At 40.7% G+C, this 24,907-nt stretch overlaps 1 protein-coding gene across 7 annotated transcripts in view; it reads left to right on the top strand.

Moving 5' to 3' along the window:
* The window catches only part of SGMS2 (sphingomyelin synthase 2), a 114,946-nt gene that overhangs the window by 63,658 nt on the left and 26,381 nt on the right, over positions 1-24,907 (top strand). For 4 of the 7 annotated variants that reach the window (XM_060299112.1, XM_030864110.3, XM_030864109.3 and 1 more), the window contains 5 exons: positions 2,650-3,349; positions 6,737-6,854; positions 12,140-12,293; positions 17,746-17,912; positions 18,577-19,184. In XM_060299112.1, the coding sequence (XP_060155095.1) occupies positions 2,895-3,349; positions 6,737-6,854; positions 12,140-12,293; positions 17,746-17,912; positions 18,577-18,780 (1,098 nt within the window). In that variant the 5' untranslated portion in view covers positions 2,650-2,894 and the 3' untranslated portion in view covers positions 18,781-19,184. Of the gene's footprint in view, positions 1-1,228; positions 1,424-2,649; positions 3,350-6,736; positions 6,855-12,139; positions 12,294-17,745; positions 17,913-18,576; positions 19,185-24,907 lie in introns of those variants that run through there. The other 3 variants (XM_060299114.1, XM_060299111.1, XR_009563952.2) reach the window with 3 other exon arrangements.

The raw sequence follows: 24,907 nt of genomic DNA, 5'->3' as shown, positions 1-24,907 counted from the left end.
TGGGTTTCAAAATCAACAAGATTCTTACCCCTGTAGACACCAGGCTCGGAGGAGATGTGTAGTAGTAAAGTTGGACGGAATTTGGATATTAGTTTGGCAAGACGCTATGAGTGGTGTAGCCTGAAGTTGGTAACGAGAGACAGGCAATGGCTGAGTTAGTGCTTTGGTGCCTCCATTAGAAGTAGTTGTCCATGGTGTTGAAGGTTTGTTTTTGAAAATGCCTTACTCAGGCACCTGTTCATTATACTTGTCCTACAGCACTGAGCTAGGGCACTAAAGAGAATCTCTGTCAGTCTTCTTTCACAGAGAGGGGCCCTGGTCCTTTCTCACCCTGCTCTGATGCATTAGTATCTGGGGGCTTTTCACAGGGGCAGAACAGTAGAAAGGTGAGAGGTCCAAAATTTTTGGTACTACCTCTTAGCCAATCTCCATCTCTTCTGTTTCCCTGCCAGACTAACTTTCCTCTTGCTTTCGCTTCCTCGGAAATGGACAGTGACTTTCTGTGGACACTTCTTTAGGGATACAGCTAAGGCTACATTTTTTTTTTTTTTTTTTTTTTTTTTTTTGCGGTACGCGGCCCTCTCACTATTGTGGCCTCTCCCGTTGCGGAGCACAGGCTCCGGACGCGCAGGCTCAGTGGCCATGGCTCACGAGCCCAGCCACTCTGCGGCATGTGGGATCTTCCCGGACCGGGACACGAACACGTGTCCCTTGCATCGGCAGGTGGACTCTCAACCTCTGCACCACCAGGGAAGCCCTAAGGCTACATTTTGATCTAGCGATCCACCTCATCCTTCTTCGTCTTAACAATATGCCAGTCAGTCTTCTCCAAAGTTTTGCTATTTTAGTTCCGTCTCTTCAGCTAAACTTCAAGCTCTTTGGGTGAATGTTCAGGTCAGTGTTTGTTTTTTTTCCTTCAAACTCCTTTTAATTGCACACACATATTCCTCAGTGCTGGGACATTTAGGTGCACAATAAACATTTGTGGTTGATCATCTATTTGCCATTCACAACTGTTAAGAAATATTGCTTGTCCATACTGACTGTGCCATTTTAACTTTTTTTTTCCTTTTTTTTTCGTTAAACAAAGGCTTAGCTGTCACCACTTTGAGTTTTTCCTCCTCCCTATTTTTCTCCCCTGAAGTTACCCTGAAGGGGAGGTCTTTAAAATGCAAAGGATTGTGCTTAAGTTGTGCAGTGTACTCTGGGTGGGGACTAATTACGAGGTTTGAAAACTTCTTCAGGCGGCTGGGTTCTGGATTGGGCCGAAAATACTGCTTTCCTAAATTGACAACAGCTGGGGCCGTGTTGCTGACACATATAAAAGAGGTGGTGCTGGTGCTGTGTTGTGGAGAAATCGTCACTCTTTAGAACCTGTGGAGCTTTAAGCAGAGGGCACCTTTCATCACTGGTGTCGTGGTGGGTAAGTGCCCCGAGCTGGTCCTCTGGGTCCGCGTTTCTGTTGTTTGGTAGAAACTGTGGTGACTGTATCGATATGTTGTCAGTTACTAATTTACCATGTTAGTTGTAGTGAATTATTTTATCCTTCCAGTAATGAGGAGAATTTCTCCCTAAATGGGCATAGCTAATAAGGCTTTGTGTATCTTTTCACTGTGTTATTTTGAAGGCTGTCAGTTTTCCTTCTGTATGGTGTGCATCTCTGAATATAAAAGGATAAACAGAGGTAGTGCCATTTCAAGGATCTTGAATGCATAGTTCTTGAATATGTTCTGAAAAGTAGTCACTTAAAAACATTCCAGTTTTTAATATGAAAGTAGAAAGTTGACCATTTTGACACATGCAGAGAATAACAATTTTTCTATGCATGTAAGCAATTCATCACAGTTTTTTTATCCTTTAAGGTTCATAGAAAAGACCCAGTCTTAGGAAGGAATGATGTGATCTCTGGGTGGGTTCTAGCTTATTATGACTTCATGGTTTGCAACAAGTGATAGTGTCTGATGAAGTGTTTGCAGTGCTGGGTCCTGACATGAAGTGTTTGCAGTGCTGGGTCCTGACTTTTATTTATAGAAATTTAAAAGGAATTGTTTATTAAAATTTTCCTATTTATACTGACATCAGCTCAAAAAGAGAAGAATTCCAAGATGAAACAATTCAATGTTTTATTTTTATTTATTTATTTTTAAAATTTATTTATTTTTGCCTGTGTTGGGTCTTTGTTGCTGTGTGTGGACTTTCTCTAGTTGCGACGAGAGGTGGCTACTCTTCATTGTGGTGCGCGGACTTCTCACTGTGGTGGCTTGCGGAGCACGGGCTCTAGGCACACAGGCTTCAGTAGTTGTGGCACATGGGCTCTGTAGTTGTGGCTCACGGGCTCTAGAGCAAAGGCTGAGTAGTTGTGGCACGCGGACTTAGTTGCTCCGCGGCACGTGGGATCTTCCCAGACGAGGGCTTGAACCCATATCCCCTGCATTGGCAGGTGGATTCTAAACCACTGCGCCACAAGGGAAGTCCCTCAATGTTTTATAAATAAACATCATCTCAGCAGATTTAACTATGTTCTGACAATACATTTATAAAGCAAATGGCTTTGGTATTTGTTTCCTTATTTTGATAACGTTTTTGCTTTGGATGCTTGACAACTGGGCAAGCACAGTTTCTGAACATAGTTCTGTTTTGTTTTTACAGGTGGGATAGTAACATCTTTGGGGGAAAGAAAATTGGCTTCCTTTCCTGAAAACGGTGAATGTACAGCAGATGGTTGCCCAGGAGGAACAGTAGTCCGATGGAGACCCTCTATGTTTTGTACTAGGAGACAGAATCAGTTGTAAGAGTCCATGTTGATCTTGGCAGTAGAAGGATTAAAAAAAGTTGAGTTTCCACAAAGAACAAGAACTTTACCATCTCCTTTTTGATCTGAAGACCGGAGGACAATGGATATCATAGAGACAGCAAAACTTGAAGAACATATGGAAAACCAAACCAACGATCCTGCAAACACTTACACAAGACCTGCTGAACCTGTTGAAGAAGAGAACAAAAATGGCAATGGTAAACCTAAGAGTTTATCCAATGGGTTGCGAAAGGGCACCAAAAAGTACCCGGACTATATCCAAATTGCTATGCCCACGGAATCGAGGAACAAATTTCCCCTAGAGTGGTGGAAAACGGGCATTGCCTTCGTGTACGCTCTTTTCAACCTCGTCCTGACAACCGTCATGATCACGGTTGTGCACGAGAGGGTCCCTCCCAAGGAGCTCAGCCCTCCACTCCCAGACAAGTTTTTTGATTACATAGACCGGGTGAAATGGGCATTTTCTGTATCAGAAATAAATGGAATTATATTAGTTGGATTATGGATCACCCAGTGGCTATTTCTGAGATACAAGTAAGTAAGGTCTAACATGTTTTGGGGATTTGCCATGAGTTTATATTTTAGTGAGCCGGTGTGTAATTGAAATGATCTTTCTCGGTTTTATCTGATAAATTCAGTCTTATTTATCCAGGCACTTAATGAAAAGAATCAATAGAAAGATCTACAACCTTGAATAAATCCAGTCATTATTCCATAAGCATTTATCGAGCAACTGTATGAAAGTGGCAACTGTGTGTGAAGGTGCAGAAGTACTGTGGTGGATGATTCAGACTTTGTAAATTGAAGGTGCAGTTCTAATTTCAAGCAACTTGGCACTCTGGTATTTGCATGATACATTAAGAGCCTTGGAAAGGAATAACATTCACTTCATCATGCTTGTGTTATTCCAAGCTCTTGACAGGTGGGGAAAGTTGTGGGCTGGGAAGCTTTTTTCTCTATTACTCATAATGTGATGACTATATCGGTCTATAGTCAATTGCAGGCTTTGAGGTTTGCCTCTCTTCAAGAGTTCTCGAATTTTACATGCCTTTTCCTTTTGCCTTTTGGCAATCCAGTCACAAGAGTTTGTTTAATAAACTGCATTTAGAACTGGGTCCATGCGGTTTGGGGTTTAGATTTCTAAAGTAAACGTGCCTTCTGGTTTCCTCAGGCCATCACAAAGGAGCACTTAGTTCATTGGTTTCGGTCTTCCCATTTTAGAATAGCAGGAATCAGGAAGTGTAGTAAGCCAGGTACTTTTGCTTTGAAGATTCTTAAAAATAGGACACAGCTCGGAGGTGGTTGTTTCTGCTTCCCTGTTGAATTCTGACTGCTACTCCATTAAGAAAAAAGGCCCCTCAATTCCTCTTTTCTCTTCAGCCATCATTCAGATGTTTTTTCTCTACTAAGATTCTAATAATTAAATCACAAATATAAGTTTAATTAAAACATTGCCCATAAACGGAGGCTTTTGAAAGCGTAATACATACTAACATAGTCAGTACACTTCAGAGTCAAATAGGGTTTCAGTAGCAATGCCACAAGATCATTTTTTGAAGAAGGAATTTATGCTCTATTGTTCTTTCAATTGGTTATTGCTTTGAGATTTGAAGAGTTCAGTCTATTTTTGTTAAAGAGTTCCCCACATGCAGGTGTGCAGGTTTGAAAACTTATTCCACAAACTGAAGTCATTCCTAAGCATTTTCTTTAAAATATTTCTCTTAATAATGTATAAGTAAAAGACATAGCTGTCAATTGTCTTTTACTTAGTAGGGGAACTTTACGCTAAAGTTGTTAGTTATAACGTGCTTTATGCTAAAAGCAAACAGTGTAGCAGTTGAACTTTAGCGTTTTCCTTTTTAGTGTCTGGAATTGACACTGAATATAAGAGAGACTGCTCAGGCCAAAGATATTTGCTCTCTCCTTTGTTTTAGAGCAAAGTTTTATTTGTATATGTGTGTGAAAGAGAAATTTCCCAGGGCCGGGTAAGTAGCTGGCTTCCAGCCTGCAGTACAGTCTCGGTGTATTTGCATCTTCACGTAGAGGACAGTTGTTACCTGTCTCTCCAGTGCCAGCTTCGGTTTTACCGTGTCAAAACTTGTTTTCACACAGGCCAGCCGCATGTTTTAATGATAGCTACTGTTTGGGTCACAATCCACCAGCAAAAACTTGGGGAAATCACACTACTTTTCCTTTTTACTTTTCATATAGAATTGGATCTTATATTGTAATAACTGGTAGAGTAATTTTTATAACCCGTTTTGAACGTTCCAGCTGAATAAGAAATTCTAGTTGTTCTCTCTCTTACACTCTCACTCTCACTTAAAACACCTTGAAAGCTATGGGGGGGAAAATCACTGGCAGTAGTTCTTTAAATAAGGCTGCAGAGTGCATGTTTCACCTCTTAAGTTAATTTTCTGTTCTGAGTACAGCTGAACTCTGAATACTGGAATGAATATAATTGACCCATAATAATTCCTGCTTATTACTTCATGCTGTTGTCTAACAGCATGGAGCACCATTCAGCACTCTTTTTGAACCTGGGTTTGAATCAAAGGGAGAATAGTTTTTCACTTAACCAAATGGAAGCATTCAGCAATGGTCATTACCTGTTCCTTTTCAGTACTAGAAAAGGCAGGGCTAGAATAGCAAGCCTTTGAAAGAAATGCCTTGCAAGAAATAGATGCTTTCATCAACTAGTCAAGGTGTTTCTCTCTATATGTTGACCCCAGAAACCCTGGAATCTCCTTAAAATAGCTCTTGGAGACAGGCAGCTAAAATTATATTTGTACACGATGCTTTAGAAGTCCCAACAGTAACCTGAATTAGACCTTGATCCATGGCAGACCACAGTCTTGGAGGAAACTTAAAATATTCCACATGCCTAAAATTGCCTGTTTTTCCACAGGTTTTTGATCACTGGTTTTGGAAGTTTGAGAGCTCTGAAAATGGGAGACCTGGAGTAACATATTTTGTGTACTAGGGAAGTTATAACTAGTAATTCTAGGGGCTGTGTGGATCCCAGCCATCTTTATAGAGCCCAGAGTTTATAGGCCCACCTCCAGCTACACAACAGTCATCTTCAGAATTCTTGATGCCCATTCAGGTACCCAAGAGACAGTGGTACAGATGGGCAGAACCCTTCCCTTTGGAGGACAGTGTGCTCAAAGCCAGCTTCTGGGAACCACTGCCTTAGACTGACGACACTTAGGGGGCGAAGGACAGGGACTAATGTTAGTCAAGACAACTGTATTCACCGAAACATATAAAGTGAAAAAGGGCTTGTGGGATTCTTTTTTTTACCTCTTTTGATCAAGATTGCATAAAATCAGGGTAAACTAATCAGTTTACAGCTTCACTCTTAAATGTCCTTAAATGCACGAGGACACTGTGAACATCTTCAAAATATAATTCTCTGAAAATCTCTATGGTTATAGACAAAATAGTTCATGCCTAAGTTGTCAGAATATTTTTGGATAGTCTCCAAATAAACCTTGCTTATATAACTTAGGTTAAAAGAGTTGTCCCATTTCCCTGTGTGCCCAATTATGTCGTATCACCTTAGCTCATTAGTTAATTCCTCTGTGACCGTGGCTCGCTTATACCTCTGCTGTGTTCTCAGAAGAGGGTTTATTAATGCAGTGAGTTGACTGACAACGTAGAGAGGTTCATTGAATTCTCGGGCAAAGAGGGCCTTTTTTAGGAGTTGTAGTTGTGTAAAACCCTTAATCTACTTTAACACCCCCTCTCCTCAGAGACTCATTCCTTTGGGGCCCAACCCACCTAGATTAATTGCAGTATGTGAATCTTCACTTCTGAAAACTACAATTATTCTTTATTCTGTTAAACATTATTTTATGTTGCCTTAGGAGCAAAAAACCCCAGTAAACCTATTTTTCCCCATCCCTGTTTTTCCTTTAGGTCAATAGTGGGGCGCAGATTCTTTTTTATCATTGGAACTTTGTACCTATATCGCTGTATCACGATGTACGTTACTACTCTCCCTGTGCCTGGAATGCATTTCCAGTGTGCTCCAAAGGTAAGCCCCTCTGAATTACCATTTAGAGGACATTAAGCGAACAGTGACTGAACACCTGCTCTCTGTTATGCATTCTCCTAGACACGTTCATATATGTTAATTGAAATCTAGCATATTTTGTTTTGCTTTAGATTTTGGGGGGAAACATTAAAATGTGTTCATAAAACTTATATGTTTGTGCATAAAAAATTCATTTTCTGCTAACTGGAAGTTACTATTGGGTCTTTGACGGGGCATTTTTGCCTTCTCATTTACTCATTCATGAATTCACTTTGAAAGTATTAAGTTCCTGTTATATACCAGGCACTGTGTAACAGCAATGACCAAAACAAAGTTCTCCTCCTCCGAGAACATATATTCTTTTTTTTTTTTTTTGTGGTACACAGGCCTCTCACTGTTGTGGCCTCTCCCGTTGCGGAGCACAGGCTCCGGACACGCAGGCTCAGCGGCCATGGCTCACGGGCCCAGCCACTCTGCGGCACGTGGGATCTTCCCAGACTGGGACACGAACCCGTGTCCCCTGCATCGGCAGGCAGACTCTCAACCACTGAGCCCCTAGGGAAGCCCTTAGAGAACGTATATTCTTATTGAAGGATGGCGACAGTTAAATGAAGTCATAACTTGTTACATGGTGGTAAGTCAGGTGGCTATCAGATGGAGAACAGTAAAGCTGAGTAAGGGTGAAAGGGTCTATGAGGGTAGGTACTAATTTATAGAGTGGTCAGGAAAACTTCTTCAATAAGAAAGCTTTTGGGCAGCCAAGATGAGGGAGTGAGCCATGTGAATGGGGTGAGAACTCCAGGACAAAGAAATAACTTAATCATAGCGCATTCAGGGAAGAGCAGGGAGACACGTGTGGCTGCATAGAGTTATGAAGAGTTGAGATGATGCAGCCAGAGATCTCACAGAGCCTCTGTGCCCATTGTAGGAACTTGAACCTTGGTGGTGGCAGTGGAAATGAGGAGAAGCCGTTTGACTCGGGATATATTTTGAAGGTAGAGCCCACAGGATGTGCTAATAAGTTGGATATGGGTTTAAGAGAAAGAAGTCAAGGATGACCTCAAAGTTTTTAGCAACTGGAAGGATCGAGTGGCCTTTCACTGAGATAGAGTGTGAGAATGGATATTGAAACTGTTGTAAGCAGGATTTATGGTTTCTCCAGGTAGAGTCATTTCTCAAGAGAGCTGTTAATCATCTTAGACCCCAGTGTGCCCTGGTTTAAAAAGGAAACTTACAAATCATGTGCTTTCTGGGCAAGAGAATGAAGTCTATCATATTTAACTGAACACTAAGCAGATGTCCAAGGTGGAAGGAAAAATAGTGTTCTGAAGAAGTCAGCAGTCTCCTTCACCAAATATAGGTGTGGTTTGGAGAAGCTATAATTTTCCAAAGCCATCAAAGCAGAAAGTGTCTGTAATTGAAAGTGTACATATTGAATTTAAACATTGACTGATTTTAGTGAAACTAATTTAAGTCATGGGAGAAGTTCAGAAGCATAATAAACCCTTCTAAGGGGTTATTGCAATGGGTTAAATGAAGAAATGGCCACAGGAAAGAAGGCAAGCCCATCCTAGTAACGGGTGAGGTTTGTAGGGATAAATTGCTATGATTACAGAAAGCATGTAAAGATTATCTTCCGTGGAAAAGTTGCAATTTTCAGAAGCCACAAGAGCAAATGTACTGCTGGATAACCAAGCTACAAATGTTCACAGTGGAAGCTCTGGGAACAGGCCCTGTGTTCAGATGTCAAGACCTAAGACCTTTTCCTGAAGCATCAGCAGGTTTGGTGCCTGGATCGTGGTTCAGTAAAACAAACGCAGATCAATTTGTTTCAGTAGAGGTGATGTGGTCTTACAGAGCAAGAGGCAGAATTGCATTCTAAATGTGGTTCAGCCGCTGGCGTCGAGTGTTCCTTAGATTTCTGTGGTTACAAAACTGTTAGATAATCTACCTGTCTCCTTTGTTGCTGACTCTATAGAATGCCCTTAGTGACTGAGAGCAATGACAGAACTGTGTATACTGAAGCCACTTGCTATGGAAGGTTATCTGACTAGTCACTGATGCCTCCCATCACTTGTTACTTAGTGGATGTGATCACAGGAGCCATCACAGTGATAGGCCCTTAGTGAAATCCTTGGCTCTCACAGTTTTCCAGTGGTCTTCCCCCTTCTCTATCCTATGGTTTACTTTAAGTCCTTGGTTTAACGATTTGCTTCATCCCACACACCCAAGTTTTAGTTTGCAGTTGCAAAATTTGAGTTCTGAAAATTGTGTTCAAATAGATATTGACCTAGTTGTTAGAACTCACATGAAATGATTTAGCTTCTCGAACCCCTCTTGCCACAGGCATGTTGGGCTGGCACAGCTACATTCCTTTCCCTGAGAAAGCTTCCCTCTCATCCTGGCCACAGAGGTCCAAAGGACTTCTCTTCTAAATTGAAGGGATGGTGTGGATGGTAAAGTTTCTGGTTTGGCAGCAGCCAAGTTGGGCTCTCTTGTACCTAATTTATTTTTGTGGGAAATGTGTGGCCGTCATAGTTTGAGGAACCCTTGAGAACGCTGAGCTCTGTTTTGGTTATTATGGTCGATGCTTCTCTTCCTGGTTTTCTACATCTTCAGCTTCATAACCAGGAATGGCATAGAATGGGCCTGAAAAATGAGGAAATTAAGAGGAACCAGAGTCTTTAGTGGTGTGTGATAGAGGGCCTCAATGAAATAGAACAGAACTAGAAAATAATCTGTTAATCCCAACTCTCGCTATTACCCTCCCCCTTCCCAGTTTTCTCTCAGCCCTCTTTTAAAATTTCCTTTCTTGAAGTTCTGTTTAACATTTATGCTGAGCATGATCTGACATCTTAAGATAGCAGTGACAGGACTGAGGAATTAAGAACTGAGAAAGTACAGAAAAAGCAAGAAGAGAGTCCTTCCTCTGTTCTGTGAAGGCATATGGAATCAAGGGGGCAGAAAAGAAAGGGGGGAGAAGAGAATGTGTGGCAGTATTTTAGTTCCTGGTTTAATTATGCCTTTTGATCCATCTAAATTTCTTTCTAGTAAAGAAATTCAAGTGTTTCTGCCCTTAGAAAATTCGAGTATTGAGTTGGGGTGGGTCAGTGGATAAAAAAATATTATTATAGTTTTGAAATGAATAATGTGTTCTTTAAACTGGGAACACAATGGTCAGGCGGAGTGTATGTACCTTTCTGTTTGATCTCATTGTTGACAGTTGTTTGTACCAACCGCACAACCAGAAATTCCTGAAGGTCTGTGGCTGATCTGATAAGCGCATGCTAGATTCTATCCTCCACATCAAGGGCTTTCACGTCATTTTATGTGGTTTGCAGTACGCCTTTCCTGAGGGGCACCTGAAGTGAGTCCTGCGACTCTGTCAACAGTCCTTATCTTCTCCGGGTTTGGATCCCTTACTGCCTGCTAGACCCTGTCTTTTCAAGGCAGGGTCACCTGTTACTTGGCATGTTTGGTTTAAGGACTCGATTCTTGATAAAATGCACATGTTCTCTCGGTTTTGCCAGCTGGGCTCAGCCTAAGCAAACTCTTGAAGAAAGTTGAGTTTCTTTGAAACCTCCAGTTTCTCACGCTGCCCTCTAATCCTGTTTCATGTCATTTTCTGCTGCAGAGCCTTATTCTCAACTATCACCCGATCGTGTGTTTGCCTTTTTACAAGGGTCACCTGAATACCAGAAAGCTTTCCAGATCCATAAGATATTTTTAATCACGAAAGTTTTAGGCAAGGAATCCTGCCGTAATTCCCATTTTACCATATAGGATGGTTTCCCACCTGCTTTGGAGACTCAATTTCTCTACTCCTAGACCGTCTTCTCCTCCATCTGTACACATCTTACCCTCCTTCACCACTACATGTCTACTTGGACTAGACACTACCTGTCTACACCACCAAACAGTTTGCCACCATCATGACTGGCCTGGCCGTGCTTCGGGGGCCAGTTGCCCAGAAGGATCATCGCTGAGTATGAAAAGCACTGTATCTTACAACTGTGCCCCCGGTCCCAAGTGAAAATAGTCATTAATGGTCTTTCTATATTTCTCTTCTTGTGTATACTCTGACTCCATTTTATTTCTGAGTGTCATTCTTTGATTTTCTAAACCTATTCACTTGCTATTAGACTGATCGGAAACCCTCCATCCGGCCGTACAGTGTTTCAATGTTCCATTTTCCCATGTATTCTATCTCAGTCCACTACTCCTTCCTGTATGCTTAAGGTTTGGGTTTTGGGGGGCGGTTTTTGGGGGGGGGCTAATACAATTTTTAAACGTTACACTCCATTTACAGTTATTGCCAAATTATTGGCTCTATTCCCCGTGTTGTACAATGCATCCTTGAGCCGATCTTATACCCAGTAGTTTGTATCTCCCACTCCCTCAGCCCTATATTACCCCTCTCCCTTCCCTCCCCGCTGGTAACCACTAGTTTGTTCCCTATATCTGTGAGTCTGCTTCCTTATTTGTTATTTTACTAGTTCGTTGTATTTTTCAGATTCCACATGTAAGTGATACCTGTATGCTTAAGTTTTAACGGGATATGAACTTTTGACTGTTGCCTCATCTCCCGCCCTCACCCATCATTGTTCCCCGTGTCATCACGACAGCTTCTCGGGGCTTCTCCACCCTTGCCCAGGGAGCTCTCTCCTGACCTCCTGCCACAGCACACAGGGTATTGCTTCGGAGGATGTTTTTTCTGATCGAGCTACTCATTTTACAGCGGCCAGTACATCCCTAATCCGTCATTTTCAAGCCTGTTTAAATTAATGTATTGCAGCTCTTTTTAACTGTAAATGTTTTGATCAGATGTTAATACAGCTACATGCACACTTTAGGTTGCCCACCTAGCACCAGGCATGAATACACTGTAGAATATTAGTGATGTGGAGTGCAGCCGAATCAGGTATTAGCCATCTGAAACCCCAGCCTCCCCCTGCAAAGTGGAAAGGAAGGAACTTTGATCTTCGTAATCCATAACTGTGGTGAAGTCATTGGTTATTAGTATTTTTAAAAGCTTTGCCCAAGGACACACCACCACTAAAATGTATTATTAGTAACATATTGAATAATTGAAAGCATATCACTAAAACTGGCCAATACGATGAATAAAATCCAGTTTGAGGAGCTTCCCCCTTGGATTCTTTTTGACTGAAGTTAAAAAGAAAAAAATCACAACCTGGTGGCCTTTCTAAATATCACCTAAATTAGGCTAAAACATGATTTTATCAGCTTATACATTTTTTTCCTGATCTTCTTGTGTCATTCAGCTCAACGGAGACTCTCAGGCAAAAGTGCAGCGGATTCTACGGTTGATTTCTGGTGGCGGATTGTCCATAACTGGGTCGCATATCTTGTGCGGAGACTTCCTCTTCAGCGGTCACACCGTTGTGCTGACACTTACTTATCTGTTCATCAAAGAATGTAAGTAATAACTCATTCCTGCTTTATTGATTGTTGTAGTGGGCGGGATCCCTAAGCCCTGAAACCGATGAGTCCTTATTCTATTGGAATCGATAGCTATGGAAAGAGGGTGTGTGTGTGTGTGTGTGTGTGTGTGTGTGTGTGTGTGTGTGTGTGTGTGTGTGTGTGTGTGTGTGTGTGTGTGTGTGTGTGTGTGTTTAAATCATTTCAACCAGTCGTATGTGATTTGAACACTGAAGGAAGGCTTAAAGCTTGGCCCTGGCTTCTTGCTAACATTTAACATGCCTCCAAAATGTCTCCCTCCTTGGTTAGTACTTCTTAAGGTATGAAAAGCTATTTTAATGTTGAAACAAAGAAGAATCATTGTTAAGGTTACTGCAAAAAAGAATCAGTGTGTTCCAGAGCCAAATGGAAAGGACTTTTTTTTTTTTTTTTGCGGTACGCGGGCCTCTCACCGCTGTGGCCTCCCCCATGGTGGAGCACAGGCTCTGGACGCGCAGGCTCAGCGGCCATGGCTCACGGGCCCAGCCGCTCCGCAGCATGTGGGATCTTCCCGGACCGGGGCACGAACCCGCATCCCCTGCATCGGCAGGCGGACTCTCAACCACTGCGCCACCAGGGAAGCCCTGGAAAGGACTTTTGAATGAAATTTCCATTGTATGGAACATGCATTCCATCACCCCAAATACTTTGGTTAATATTTTCCCCTTTTTAAACCTTTAGTAACGTTTCCTTATCCCACTTTATTCTAATTTCGTCCCTTCCAGTAGCTTTCTGTGCTTGAATATGCATCTTCATGAAACAGTTTGCCAATACTAACCGTTTTCTTCTTAGAAAGCAACATGGAGATGAGGAATGTCTCCCCGTATTTATATGCTTAATTCCCATTATACAAAATTCTTGTGTATTCCAGTGGCTTTTTTTTTTTTGGCTGGAATAACGTCTTGTTCATTGTGAAGGAGGTTTTACTTGGTTTTAGCTGCCTAGCAGATTTCTGAGGCTTTGTACATTTGGGCCCATTATCTCAAAATCCTTGTGAAGTAGCGATGCGTCTCCCTCCATTTTTACCAAGCTGGTAAAAATTAACCTTCATCTTTAGTTCCAAGATACCCTATCCCCATGCCATTGTTCTTTTAGAGGCTTATCTCAGTTTTCTTCACTTGCAGAGCATATCACGGAGGTCTTTGGGCAGAGACCAGGGGAAGGAGGCCCTTCCCCGCTGTCCTCCTTGGTTAATCCCCTTCTCTTAGTCTGTCATTAATCCAAACAGGTTTAAACCCATCAAGGTTTATCTTCCAGTGGTGCAGAAGTGAATTCTTGCCCCATAGACTGCCCGGGGTTATAGGTTTTAATTCTGCTTTGAGGGCAATGTGACAAAGAGAGGAGAGTCTCTGTAGTAGATGAAGTCTTTTTTTTTTTTTTTTTTTTTGGTGACAATTGTATATCTTCTGAATTGTTTTCTTTCTAAATGCTACACACAAGCTTTGAGTTAGGAGAGCAGCATGTTAAGTGTTTGGCCTTTGTCATACTGTCTGACTTGAAGGCAGAGGGCCTTTTGCACCTTGCCCCATAGTTCTGTTCTTACACGGTTGGAGAGGGGTGGTGGAGGGGAGGAACCTAGCTCTGTCTGTGCACCAATAACTCCCCCTTAAATTTCAATCTTCTGAAATTTCTCATTTCTAATACCTAGTTACAGGTTCTGGGTGGTGGGCAGAGCGACTTATGTTGTTTATAGTGCTCACTCTTTTGCAGTGGAAAGTTCAGCAAAAACTGATCTGTGTAAGATCAGTCATTTTTCAGTTCAGAGGTTCATTTGGGTTGTAGGATCTTCTCTCTAATCTGCAGATCCTAAAAGCTTATAGAAGAAGAGGAGGAGGATGGGCTTCCCTGGTGGCGCAGTGGTTGAGAGTCCGCCTGCCGATGCAGGGGACACGGGTTCGTGTCCCGGTCCGGGAAGATCCCACATGCCGCGGAGCGGCTGGGCCCGTGAGCCATGGCCGCTGAGCCTGCGCGTCCGGAGCCTGTGCGCCGCAACGGGAGAGGCCGCAACAGTGAGAGGCCCGCGTACCAAAAAAAAAAAAAAAAAAAAGAGCAGGATGAGGGCCGGGAGGAATTACATGTTAGAGTGAAGCTACTGTGGGTGGAAAACATAAGGTAATGAAGAGAAAACACCCCAGGAGTTTCATAAAATAATTGAAGACCAAGTGATATTACCAATAACAGCAAATAGACATAGTACTGTTTTTTCTGTTCCAGGCACTATTCCAAGGCCTTGATGCAAATTAACTCGTTTAATCCTTGTAGCTACCTCATGAGGGAAACACTTTTTCCCCCTTTTTCGGAGGAAACTTAAGCATAAAGAAAGTGAATGAATTAAGCCACAGTCCGCAGTTAGTAATTGGAGGATGGGGTATTCAAACTCAAGCAGGCTGACTCCAGAGGGTACACTACCAATTTCTTGGCTCTGTTTAGAATTTTTGGAAACCCAAGCTGTCTGATCTTATAGAATTGCTAAGAAATAGCCTGGATGTATTGCTCATTGTTGTACTTTCACCTCAGAGCAATAGCAGGGCAACTTTGTGTTTATTTCTCTGCTTTAATAAAGGCTGATGCAGTATGTGGAGACATTTTCTTCCCCACGTATGATTTGAGCTTGAGGTGGTTTAAATTGTATAAGTCTACGTACAGCAAGGAAAGAATTACATTCTGCTTTTTCCTTTCTATTTTTTTTTAAATAGATCTTTAAAAATAAATAAATAAATAAATAAAATAGATCTTTATTGGAGTATAATTGCTTCACAATACTGTGTTAGTTTCTGTTGTACGACAAAGTGAATCAGCCATATGCATACATATATCCCCATATCCCGTCACTCTTGCGTCTCCCTCCCACCCTCCCTATCCCACCCCTCTAGGTGGTCACAAAGCACCGAGCTGATCTCCCTGTGCTATGCAGCTGCTTCCCACTAGCTATCTATTTTACATTTGGTAGTGTATATGTGTCGATGCGACTCTCACTTTCTCCAAGTTTTGGTGAGAAACAAAAGGGCACATCTGTAATGCTTGATACAAACCCAACTTCAGAGTCAGTTCTGTACATGAGCTGGGCATTCCATGTTTACGCCCATTTCCTATGCAATTAGGAAAAACAGTTACCTTCTAAATTATACCATGTGTCGTTGTTCCGAGTAAGCATTGGTTCCAGTGGTTTCTTTGAACATTCTGCTTCTAGAATTAGATACATCATTTGTATATTTTTTGCTTTCCTGCCTTTTGATCATTTTGGACTCTCTCTGTTTACTCCACTGTTACAAGCAGATTTGAATTTAGTCATGAGAGGAGTTGAAAACGTGGGACCAGAATCATTTTGTGGATTAGCAAGAGAGGGTCTGACACAGGTGTGCAAATATTATCTTTGGGACTTAGGTTCCTTATAAAATTAGCCTGGAGAAATCAATGTAGCTCTTAGAACCAAATGTCTTGCTAGTCGAGAAAACTACTTTTTCTTTTATTTTTTTTTTACCTTGCTACTACACAAAGTCTATTGTCTCTATTATTCATTGACAGCTAGGGCTAGGATCCCACACAGACAGTGGAGTTCATTAATAATTGTATCATCATCTCTCAGCTCAAGGTTATCCCTGTGGGTAGAATGAGAGAACAGAGAGGATTACCATTTTGCCATTTCTATTTCAAAATAGTTTATATTAAATCTTTTCTTTGGGCCAGCCAGTGTTCTCAATTAATGAGCAGTGATCCCAGTGTGGTAGCTCATAGAGAATACATTTTTATGTGCTAGGAGAGCACTGCTAGGGCATCTAGCCATTCCTGAAACCTCATTTTCAATTCCACGAGTAGTAAAATGGGCCACCTCTTTACTCCCTACCTACTTCAGCTTTGCTTCCTGTGGATAAACAAATACAAAATAGTTCTGCTTTGCTCAGACATTTTGGACTTTTAAGGTAAATACCAGATGACCTGTTAGGAAGGGAAGCAGGGCTGATGTGAGGCTTCAGGGAGGGGTGAGGTCTGTGGTGCTGGAGAATGCATATTTAGTGAAATGTCCAGATTTCTGAATGTTACTTCAATTTTTAACATTCAGATCCTAACAGAACAGTTATGGGGACTGGATCTGGCCCCCCAGGCTGCAGAAGCAAGGCCTCTCCTAGCTATAAAATTCTCGGATTTCCTGAGTTATCTGCTAGAACCTCGTGGCAGAATGAACCAAGCAAGAGTTGGAAATAACGAGCTGCACGTTCAGAAGTAGGAAATCAGACTTTGAAATGCAAATACGGGTTTATCATCTTACTGTTCCACGTAGGACTCAAAGAGCAACAGCTATTTAATTTTTATTTGAACCATGTTTGATTTGACGTGTCAGGTAAAGTTCTGGAAATGGACCTTTTTGCTATTCAACCATTCTTCCACACTTGAAAGTAAATATCACTATAAATATAAACACAGTTAAATATGAAATAAATTTTAGTTTATTCGATTATCTTTGTGAGCTAATAAAGCTTTAAAATAGAAAAAAGGCAACAGTTATTCAAAGAAAAGAAAAGTTATTAGAGATGAGCACTGGTTCCAGTTACACCTGTGTCATTACCACCTGTGTGGGAAGGCTGGGGGGCGTGCGATCACGTGTAACCTGCCGAGCGCTTTAGTTCTCTCTTATAGCCGATCAGTGTCGTGAACTTAGTGCCCTCTCTAGGTAAGGCTCAAACCCATAAGTGAATAGGCATGAATCCCACGCTTTACATAGGGAGTGTCTTATAGTTGCTATTGGCAATAACAGTATAAAATTGCTGAGAATCAAAATATTGCTAGCCACAAATACTATTTTTCTCCCCCTGCAGAAATCAAAGTAAGTTTATATATGAGACCTAAAATTACTCTTGCTTTCTCATTACCTCCTCCACCCCACTGCCCCTTTTTCATAGACAACGACCCTTTCTTTTTCTTTTTTTGGCCACACAGCACGGCTCATGGGATCTGAGTTCCCTGACCAGGGGTTAAACCCAGCCACAGCAGTGCAAGTGCTGAGTCCGAACCCCTGGACCATCAGGGAGTTCCCGACAGCTATCCTTTCTTTTCACTCTACTGTTTCTCTTTCCAGTGGGGTCCCTACAGGAGCCAGTGTGAGCCAGTTCCAACCTAATGTGAAATATTTCTGTTCTCTTCCTAATTATTAAACGCTGTGGGTAAGACCTAGAGTATCTAGTGTTACCCACCGCCCCAGGGAATTACTATTAGACCTGTTACCAGCAGCACCTCATCTCCCCCGGGCAACCGGAGCAAATCCCGGCCAGTTCACAGGGACTCATTTTGGGTTATCCATTTTCTCCTTCAGTGACTTCCTGGCCTTAGACTTTTCTCCGGTCATTAGGATAGACTGTCATCATTCAGTCCACGTCTGGGAATCCTATTAACTGTTCCCTCTTCTGCTGTCCAGATTCGCCTCGTCACTTCTGGTGGTATCACCTAATCTGCTGGCTGCTGAGCGCTGCTGGGATCATCTGCATTCTTGTAGCGCACGAACACTATACTGTCGATGTGATCGTTGCTTATTATATCACAACACGGCTCTTCTGGTGGTACCATTCCATGGCCAATGAAAAGGTGAGAGCGGTGAAATTATCCTTGGAGGATTTCTTTTCTTTAAATGCAGCGGACCCCTTTTCACACAGCGGAGTTTCCAGTAGCTTAATGGGAATAACTGCTGTTGCCGCCTAAACGTGTGGTTTAGGTCAATTCACTTAAACGTATATGCTCAACCTTATGAGCTCTCCTTTCACTCTTCCATCTTCCTTGACCCACAGATCTGACCACTGACATATCCTGAAAATTTTTCCTCCCGGAGAGCTAGCTCTCCCACCCACTCTTGAGTCTCCAGTCTTACTGGAATTGCAGGCAGAAGATTTGCCTGAGAACTTCTCTGGTGGTCCAGTGGTTAAGACTCCGCGCTTCCAATGCAGGGGGCACAGGCTTGATCTCTGGTTGGGGAACTAAGGTCGCACATGCCACAGGCACGGCCAAAAAGTAAAAAAAAAAAAAAAAAAAGATTCGCCTGAGCCACAGAGAGGGAAAGAGTAGAGGGGGTTGGAAGTGTGGCCAGAGTCCTGTCAGAGTTAGGGGAAAGGAGCAAAGACAAGCATTGCCTTGAGATCCGGATTCTGCTGCTTTCCCTGTTCAGTTACAGCAAATGACAGTTTAATTAAGAAACAAATTAGGATGCAAATTGTGAAAAATATGTCTCATTTTACTTTTTCTCTACCTTTTACAGAACTTGAAGGTCTCTTCACAGACTAATTTCTTGTCTCGAGCATGGTGGTTCCCCATCTTTTATTTTTTTGAGAAAAACGTACAAGGCTCAATTCCTTGCTGCTTCTCCTGGCCACTGTCCTGGCCTCCTGGCTGCTTTAAGTCGTCTTGCAAGAAGTATTCACGGGTTCAGAAGATCGGTGAAGATAATGAAAAATCTACCTGAGGAGCAAAAACAAAGGCATCAGCTCTTAGACCAAAAGAGTTATCGCTGTAACCAAAGGTATAGTTTTGTTTTTGTTTTTATTTTAGGAGAACTGATTGCTAAATGAAGCAGACCAAATTTTGTGCAAATGATTAGAAAGATGAACGAAGTATTACCCTTTGACTGGTTTTTTATTCATCCTGAGAAAGTTATATTCTCCTGCAGCTCTTCATTCATTGGTCACAAGCCCTCAAACTGGGATTTTACTAATGAGCTTGTTAAGGAGATGCCAGAGAACATACTGCTCCTTCCCTCATTCTTTTTCTCCACTAAAGCTCTCTACTTCAGAATTTTTTCAGGAATCTTTTTCCCTCCAAGGTCAAAAGAATTTGTTAATGTTTTAAATAAAAATCTGATATATACGGCCACTGTGTAAATAGAATCACCTAATGTTGAGAGTGATTTTTAGCATTAGGCTTATCAGCGAAGGGGAGATCCATGGGTTGTGAGTGAACTTCAGGTGAACTTTGTTTCTACTCTGTCAAGGGGAAGGTCAGGGTCAGGTCTGGGAATATGCGCTGCTGCTACCACCCAATGTACTATATCACTTTCACTTTATTTTTTTTTTTAACTGATAATTTTATAACTTAAAAAAAAAAAAGATGAACTAAGTAAATATCCAAGTATTTGACACACCCCACAGATTTTACATGTGTGTAAATATTTCATTTTAAGATCTCTATGACAGATATACAGGAGACATGGGGCTGTTTATGCTAATGAGGAGTCCTGCTGTCCACCTGGTAACTTTGCACCTGTACCCCCAGAGCAGTCAACAGTGTAGCACAGGCTGAACACACATAGCTGTATGAACTGATGCTCATGTCCTTGTGGGGAACAAGCCTGTGTTTCTCTCCCAGGTCACGCCCTGTGTGAGATGTTTTAGAGCTGCAGATTGGAACTCAGAAATACAGTTGGTCACATTTCACTGAAATCCATTTCTTCCTAGTGACATTGTGCTTTATGGAAAAACCAAGATGGAATCCAAAAGTTTAATGCATCCTTGCCTTTTAGCAAGAGACTCCGTTTCTTACGTACTGGTCCTAAGGACACATACCACAATTGAGTAATTTTACTTTGACCCTAAAATTATACCACGGTGCTGCACTATAATCTACGGTTGGAATTGGTGTGTTAGTCGGTTACAGCTACTCAGTAAAGGGGGATAATAGTTTCTAAAGTTCTTTCAGGTGATGCAAAAAAAGAGAAAAGATGGATTTTTAAAAATCTGACCAGATGTAGTGCATTATTTAATGCTGTTGAATCTTTTGGATAATTCTTGGCTTAATTTCTTTAGACTTCTAGTAACCGTAGGAAAAAATTTAAGGTCACAAAGTCATCAACACTAGTCAGAGAGTGGAGAGGCCAGGGGGGCTGGTAGGAGGCAGTTACATTTATACTGAAGGTGGAAATTTCTCCCCACTTAGAATGAAAAACATCCCTAAATTTGTCATTGTAAACAAGTCGGCCTTGAGTCGGTACACAAAATTGACCTTTAAATTGTTGGAGAGAAGCACAATACAGATCTGTTCAGAAGGGTCATCATCCTTTGGTGCTAAAATTCTGTATATGTTTTCAGTATGGCTCTTTCTCTGTGTAAAAAAGAAACACTAAAAGTTGAATTCGAAGACAGAAAGACAGACTAATCTGGTTATTTACAACAAGAATTGAAACCCTAAACATCCTTGGCAGGCTTTGGAATGCAAGAAGTTTTTCTGGTATTTATTATTAAGTAAGTCAGTAAGAAACATATGTGTAGCTTACCTGCTGTGTTTAGCTATATTTCTACATAATTTTCACTTATTTTCATTTGTTAAATATTGACATCTGCGATAAGACAATGTGTTCTACTTGAAAACACTGATTTTAAATTTCTGCTGTCTAATTGTGATGAAAAGTATCTGATATGGAAGCCTGGGTTTTGCTCTCCTAACACTGGTATATTCCTTGAGCCTCGAATTCAAATAAAACAACCTGATATACCTTAGAGCCTTATTCAGCTGCATCTTAGATAACCCACTCTCCTTCAAATTAAGTAAGGAAAGGTGTTTAAGCTTTAAAAATCATGGAGATCCTTGAAAACAGTATAAACCTTGCATTTTAGTCAAATAATCCTGTTTTTTTTTTCCCCCACATAATACCATCACCTTTTAAAGAACTTTAAAAACATCTATGACCCCATTTGTGGACACTACTGCTCCCGTGTTCTTTACATGTATATGTCATAGCTCTCTAATAAATGCTGTGGAAGCATGTGCTATGAAAATAAGGGGGGTGGGGAATATCAAAGTTTCAAGATGGGAAAATAAGAGAAATAACAAAACCCATTTAGGAAAGCAAACTTCAGTTTCAACCCAACATGCCACTTTGGGATATAAAGCATAAACAATTACTAGACTTACTGTGGTGATCATTTCACAATATATACAAGTAAATCATTATGTTGTATACCTAAAATTAATATAATGTTATATGTCGATTATACCTTGATTAAAAAATCATAATTATGAGCTTGCCTTTTGAAACAATAAATTTTTGGAACTCCTTTTCCTTGCTAATCAATCTATAAGATCTTATCCGTTATCCTTGTTTGAAGCTTTTTCTGTGATTAAGTCCTCGGTGCAGTATTTCTATAATAGTTCCTGTAAATGATGCCACATTTTTTTCTAAATTCTTTCAAATGAAAATAAATTCCTTTCAGATTCTATTTTTTTGATCTCCTCCACTAGCTCTGAAAATAAAGCCTTCTTACCTACTCGGTTCCACCCAAAGTAATTTAGAATTTGTTATTTAATTTACTGGCATCTTGGGAAACAAGTTTTGCTGTGGAAGGAAGGTGGTTGTGAGTGAGCCCGAGTTTCTAGTCTTGGTTGATGGATGACATTGCAAAGGTTCTTTGCTGTATAGCAGTGCCCCCTTGTGGAAATACCTTATATAACTTGGAACACAAATGCCACCTTTTTTTTTTTTTTTTTTTTGCGGTACGCGGGCCTCTCACTGTTGTGGCCTCTCCCATTGCGGAGCACAGGCTCTGGACGCGCAGGCTCAGCGGCCGTGGCTCACAGGCCTAGCCGCTCTGCGGCATGTGGGATCTTCCCGGACCGGGGCACGAACACCTGCATCGGCAGGCGGACTCTCAACCACTGCGCCACCAGGGAAGCCCCAACTGCCACTTTTTAAAGTGTATTTTCGTGTTTTGAAAGGCATTTTAAAAATTATTTTTGTCAATAATCTGAAAGCATCATGCAAAAGGATAATTATTTTCAAGGCATTTTAAACCTTTCCCAAAGGGAAAATGTGCTTAGATCACAGGGGGTTGCAATTCTAATCTTTTGTAAGTTTGATCAAAGAAAACTTGCGGACCGTTTTTACCTCTCACCATCACAATCATTAATGTCTCCCTTTATAACTGCCTATTCTTTGTTTACTTTGAAACATCAGGTTGGCTGTCTTTCTTATGTGATTTTTTTTTTTACATGCTAGAACTCATGCAGTTTCTTTTTCAGTCGAGAGTTCACATCTTGTTCCTTGAATATTTTGAACATTTCTTTTAAAATTCTTTTATAAAATTTTTTTGTTTTGCACTGTAAAACTGATTAAAAGTTTAAGCTGGTCTTAACACACTCACTTCTGTAGTGTAAGGAAGTATGAGAAGGAATTTCTTAATAACTGAGTTTACATGGTTAAATCAAGCATATTATATATAGTTAATATGCCCTGTGTTAAAGGCTTTTCTATTTGTATGTATAGAGTCCTTTTTTTAATGTCATTGTGTTGCAATAATTTAACTCCTTTGACTTACTTGCTAAAAATATTTCTTCTATTTAAGAAGTGCTCTTGACTTCAATACCTAAACACTGAAAATCATGTCAAAAGGTACCCAAAGATAAGTTTTTATACAGATACACACCTTATAAGTTGTGATTTATTTTATGATTCATTTATCTAAATATGTTGTGTTCTGAATGAATCATGAATGAGAATAGTTCTTTATTGTGGAATTATTTAAAACTGTCCTTTAAAAGAAAAAGAAGAAACTATAAACATAAGTTAATCTAGTTGCCAAGTTGGAATTCATTATTTAATTTACCTCCTATGCAATGATTAATGCTGCAAAATGTGTGGTTATGTTAGAGTATATCCACAAAAGAAATATTATTACAAGGTTTGAGAAGTAGCCAATTACATCTTTTGGAAATTTACTGTACTGTTTCAATGTGTTAAGTGCCTTGTTGTAAAGTAAAATTTTAAGTCTAGAATTCATTATTTTCCTGACATATTTTTCATTATCATATATACTGTATATTATTGTAATAGTTTTATTAAATGCTTAAGTTTTAATTAAATATGTAAATTTCAGAAGCTCTTTTCCCCTACCCACCAGTACCTTAATCATTGGTCTATCATATGGGATTTGAATTCAGGTTCTTTTTTTAAAAGGGGAAAATTATCTTAGTTTAGAAATATGTTTTCCATGCTTGTGCATTTGTGTTTATAAAAACATTTCAGGAGGAATTTAAGAGTGTAACTATAGTTTGTACTTCAAAAAGCCATTTTACATTTACATTTTAAGTGCCTAATTGTTAGTTAAAACTAATTTATGTTTCTATTCTAAAGAGAATATGTCTACTTGGTTTCTAATCTCTTTGGCTTTGCTTAAAAAAATAAAAGAGCAAGGGCCTATACTTTGTATTTACCCAATAAACCACCATGACATCGACAGTCTTTTCAAAATTAGTATTACTGTTTTTTTAATTAATAAAACTGTTTTCTTTAAAGATTTGTAAAAAATATTTAGTTTTAAGTAGTTATTAGAACCACAAGAGGGTTATTTTCTTCAAGCACTGTTTTTTTGTTTTGTTTTTTTTGCTGTATGCGGGCCTCTCACTGTTGTGGCCTCTCCCGTTGCGGAGCACAGGCTCCCAACACGCAGGGTCAGCGGCCATGGCTCACGGGCCCAGCCGCTTCACGGCATGTGGGACCTTCCCGGACCTGCCCGGACCGGGGCACGAACCCGTGTCCCCTGCATCGGCAGGCGGACCCTCAAACACTGCGCCACCAGGGAAGCCCTAAGCACTGTTTTTTAAATAAGCTGATAACCTTCAAGTAATGGCACACTAAATAAACTGGAATGTGTTATTTTACCCGCCCTTGGATTTAAGGTGAGAAATAATTCACACCAATATAAGGTCACTCATGGAGAAGTTTAAAGTCAGTTACGAGTTCCATGATTCTCATTCTCATTGTTCACAGAGGAGCAAATATCATTAATTCTTCAAGGAAAGCATTCTCTCTGTCACTCAGTTGTGAAAGAAATGTCATCCTCTTCCTTCACAAAGGGGCACCAGGGTATGTCCTCAACCAGACTTTAGTAGTCATTGCAGCAGTAGATCGCTGTAAGTTGTTTTTGGACCCCCTGAGAAAAAATGAAAGCATGACCCTCAAAGACAAATTTAGTAAAAGAAACTCAGTGGGATGAGGGGACAAGGATAAGATAATAGGGTTCAAAGATCAAGTTGTTGGATAATCCAAGTTTCTTTGGATTATCTGGAAATGATAGAGGATAAATCACAATAGTCTTTCTGCCACCTCCACCCAGGTCTTGGATGAAAAGCTTGTCCCATCCTCCTGTTTGAAACAATGGCTTGCTGATTTTTCTGGCCAGAGCCTCAAAGACTGCCCTTATTATCGCCAATGCATTATACAAACCTTGACACATAACATTTCATTTCTTCTAATAAAATATGTAAGAATATCAGAAGCATAAACTAGATTACTCACCGACATGTTAGAACAATAGTGGATACTGTGTGTCTGTACAATGCGTATTCAATACAATACGTGGCAGGTTGTAATGAGGCATCTCATTTTACTGTTTTTATGCTTGACATACACTCTTGAATCTTCACAAAACCCCACGAGGTAGGCAAGGGAAGAGTTGGTGACCCCATTTTGTGAGATGAAAGAACTCGGAAGTATTAGGGCTGGAACCTGAATTTTGTTTTCTCTGTTTTGCTACCTTCCTGTGATAATTACTGTGGTCACCATCACTGTTCAGAGGTTTTGCTGTTGTCACTGGTGTTGCTTG

The sequence above is a fragment of the Globicephala melas genome, chromosome 5 (genome assembly GCF_963455315.2).
Source record: "Globicephala melas chromosome 5, mGloMel1.2, whole genome shotgun sequence".
Taxonomy (NCBI): domain Eukaryota; kingdom Metazoa; phylum Chordata; class Mammalia; order Artiodactyla; family Delphinidae; genus Globicephala; species Globicephala melas.
The sequence above is the reverse complement of the archived record's forward strand: the minus strand, read 5'-3'. Positions and strand labels throughout refer to the sequence as shown.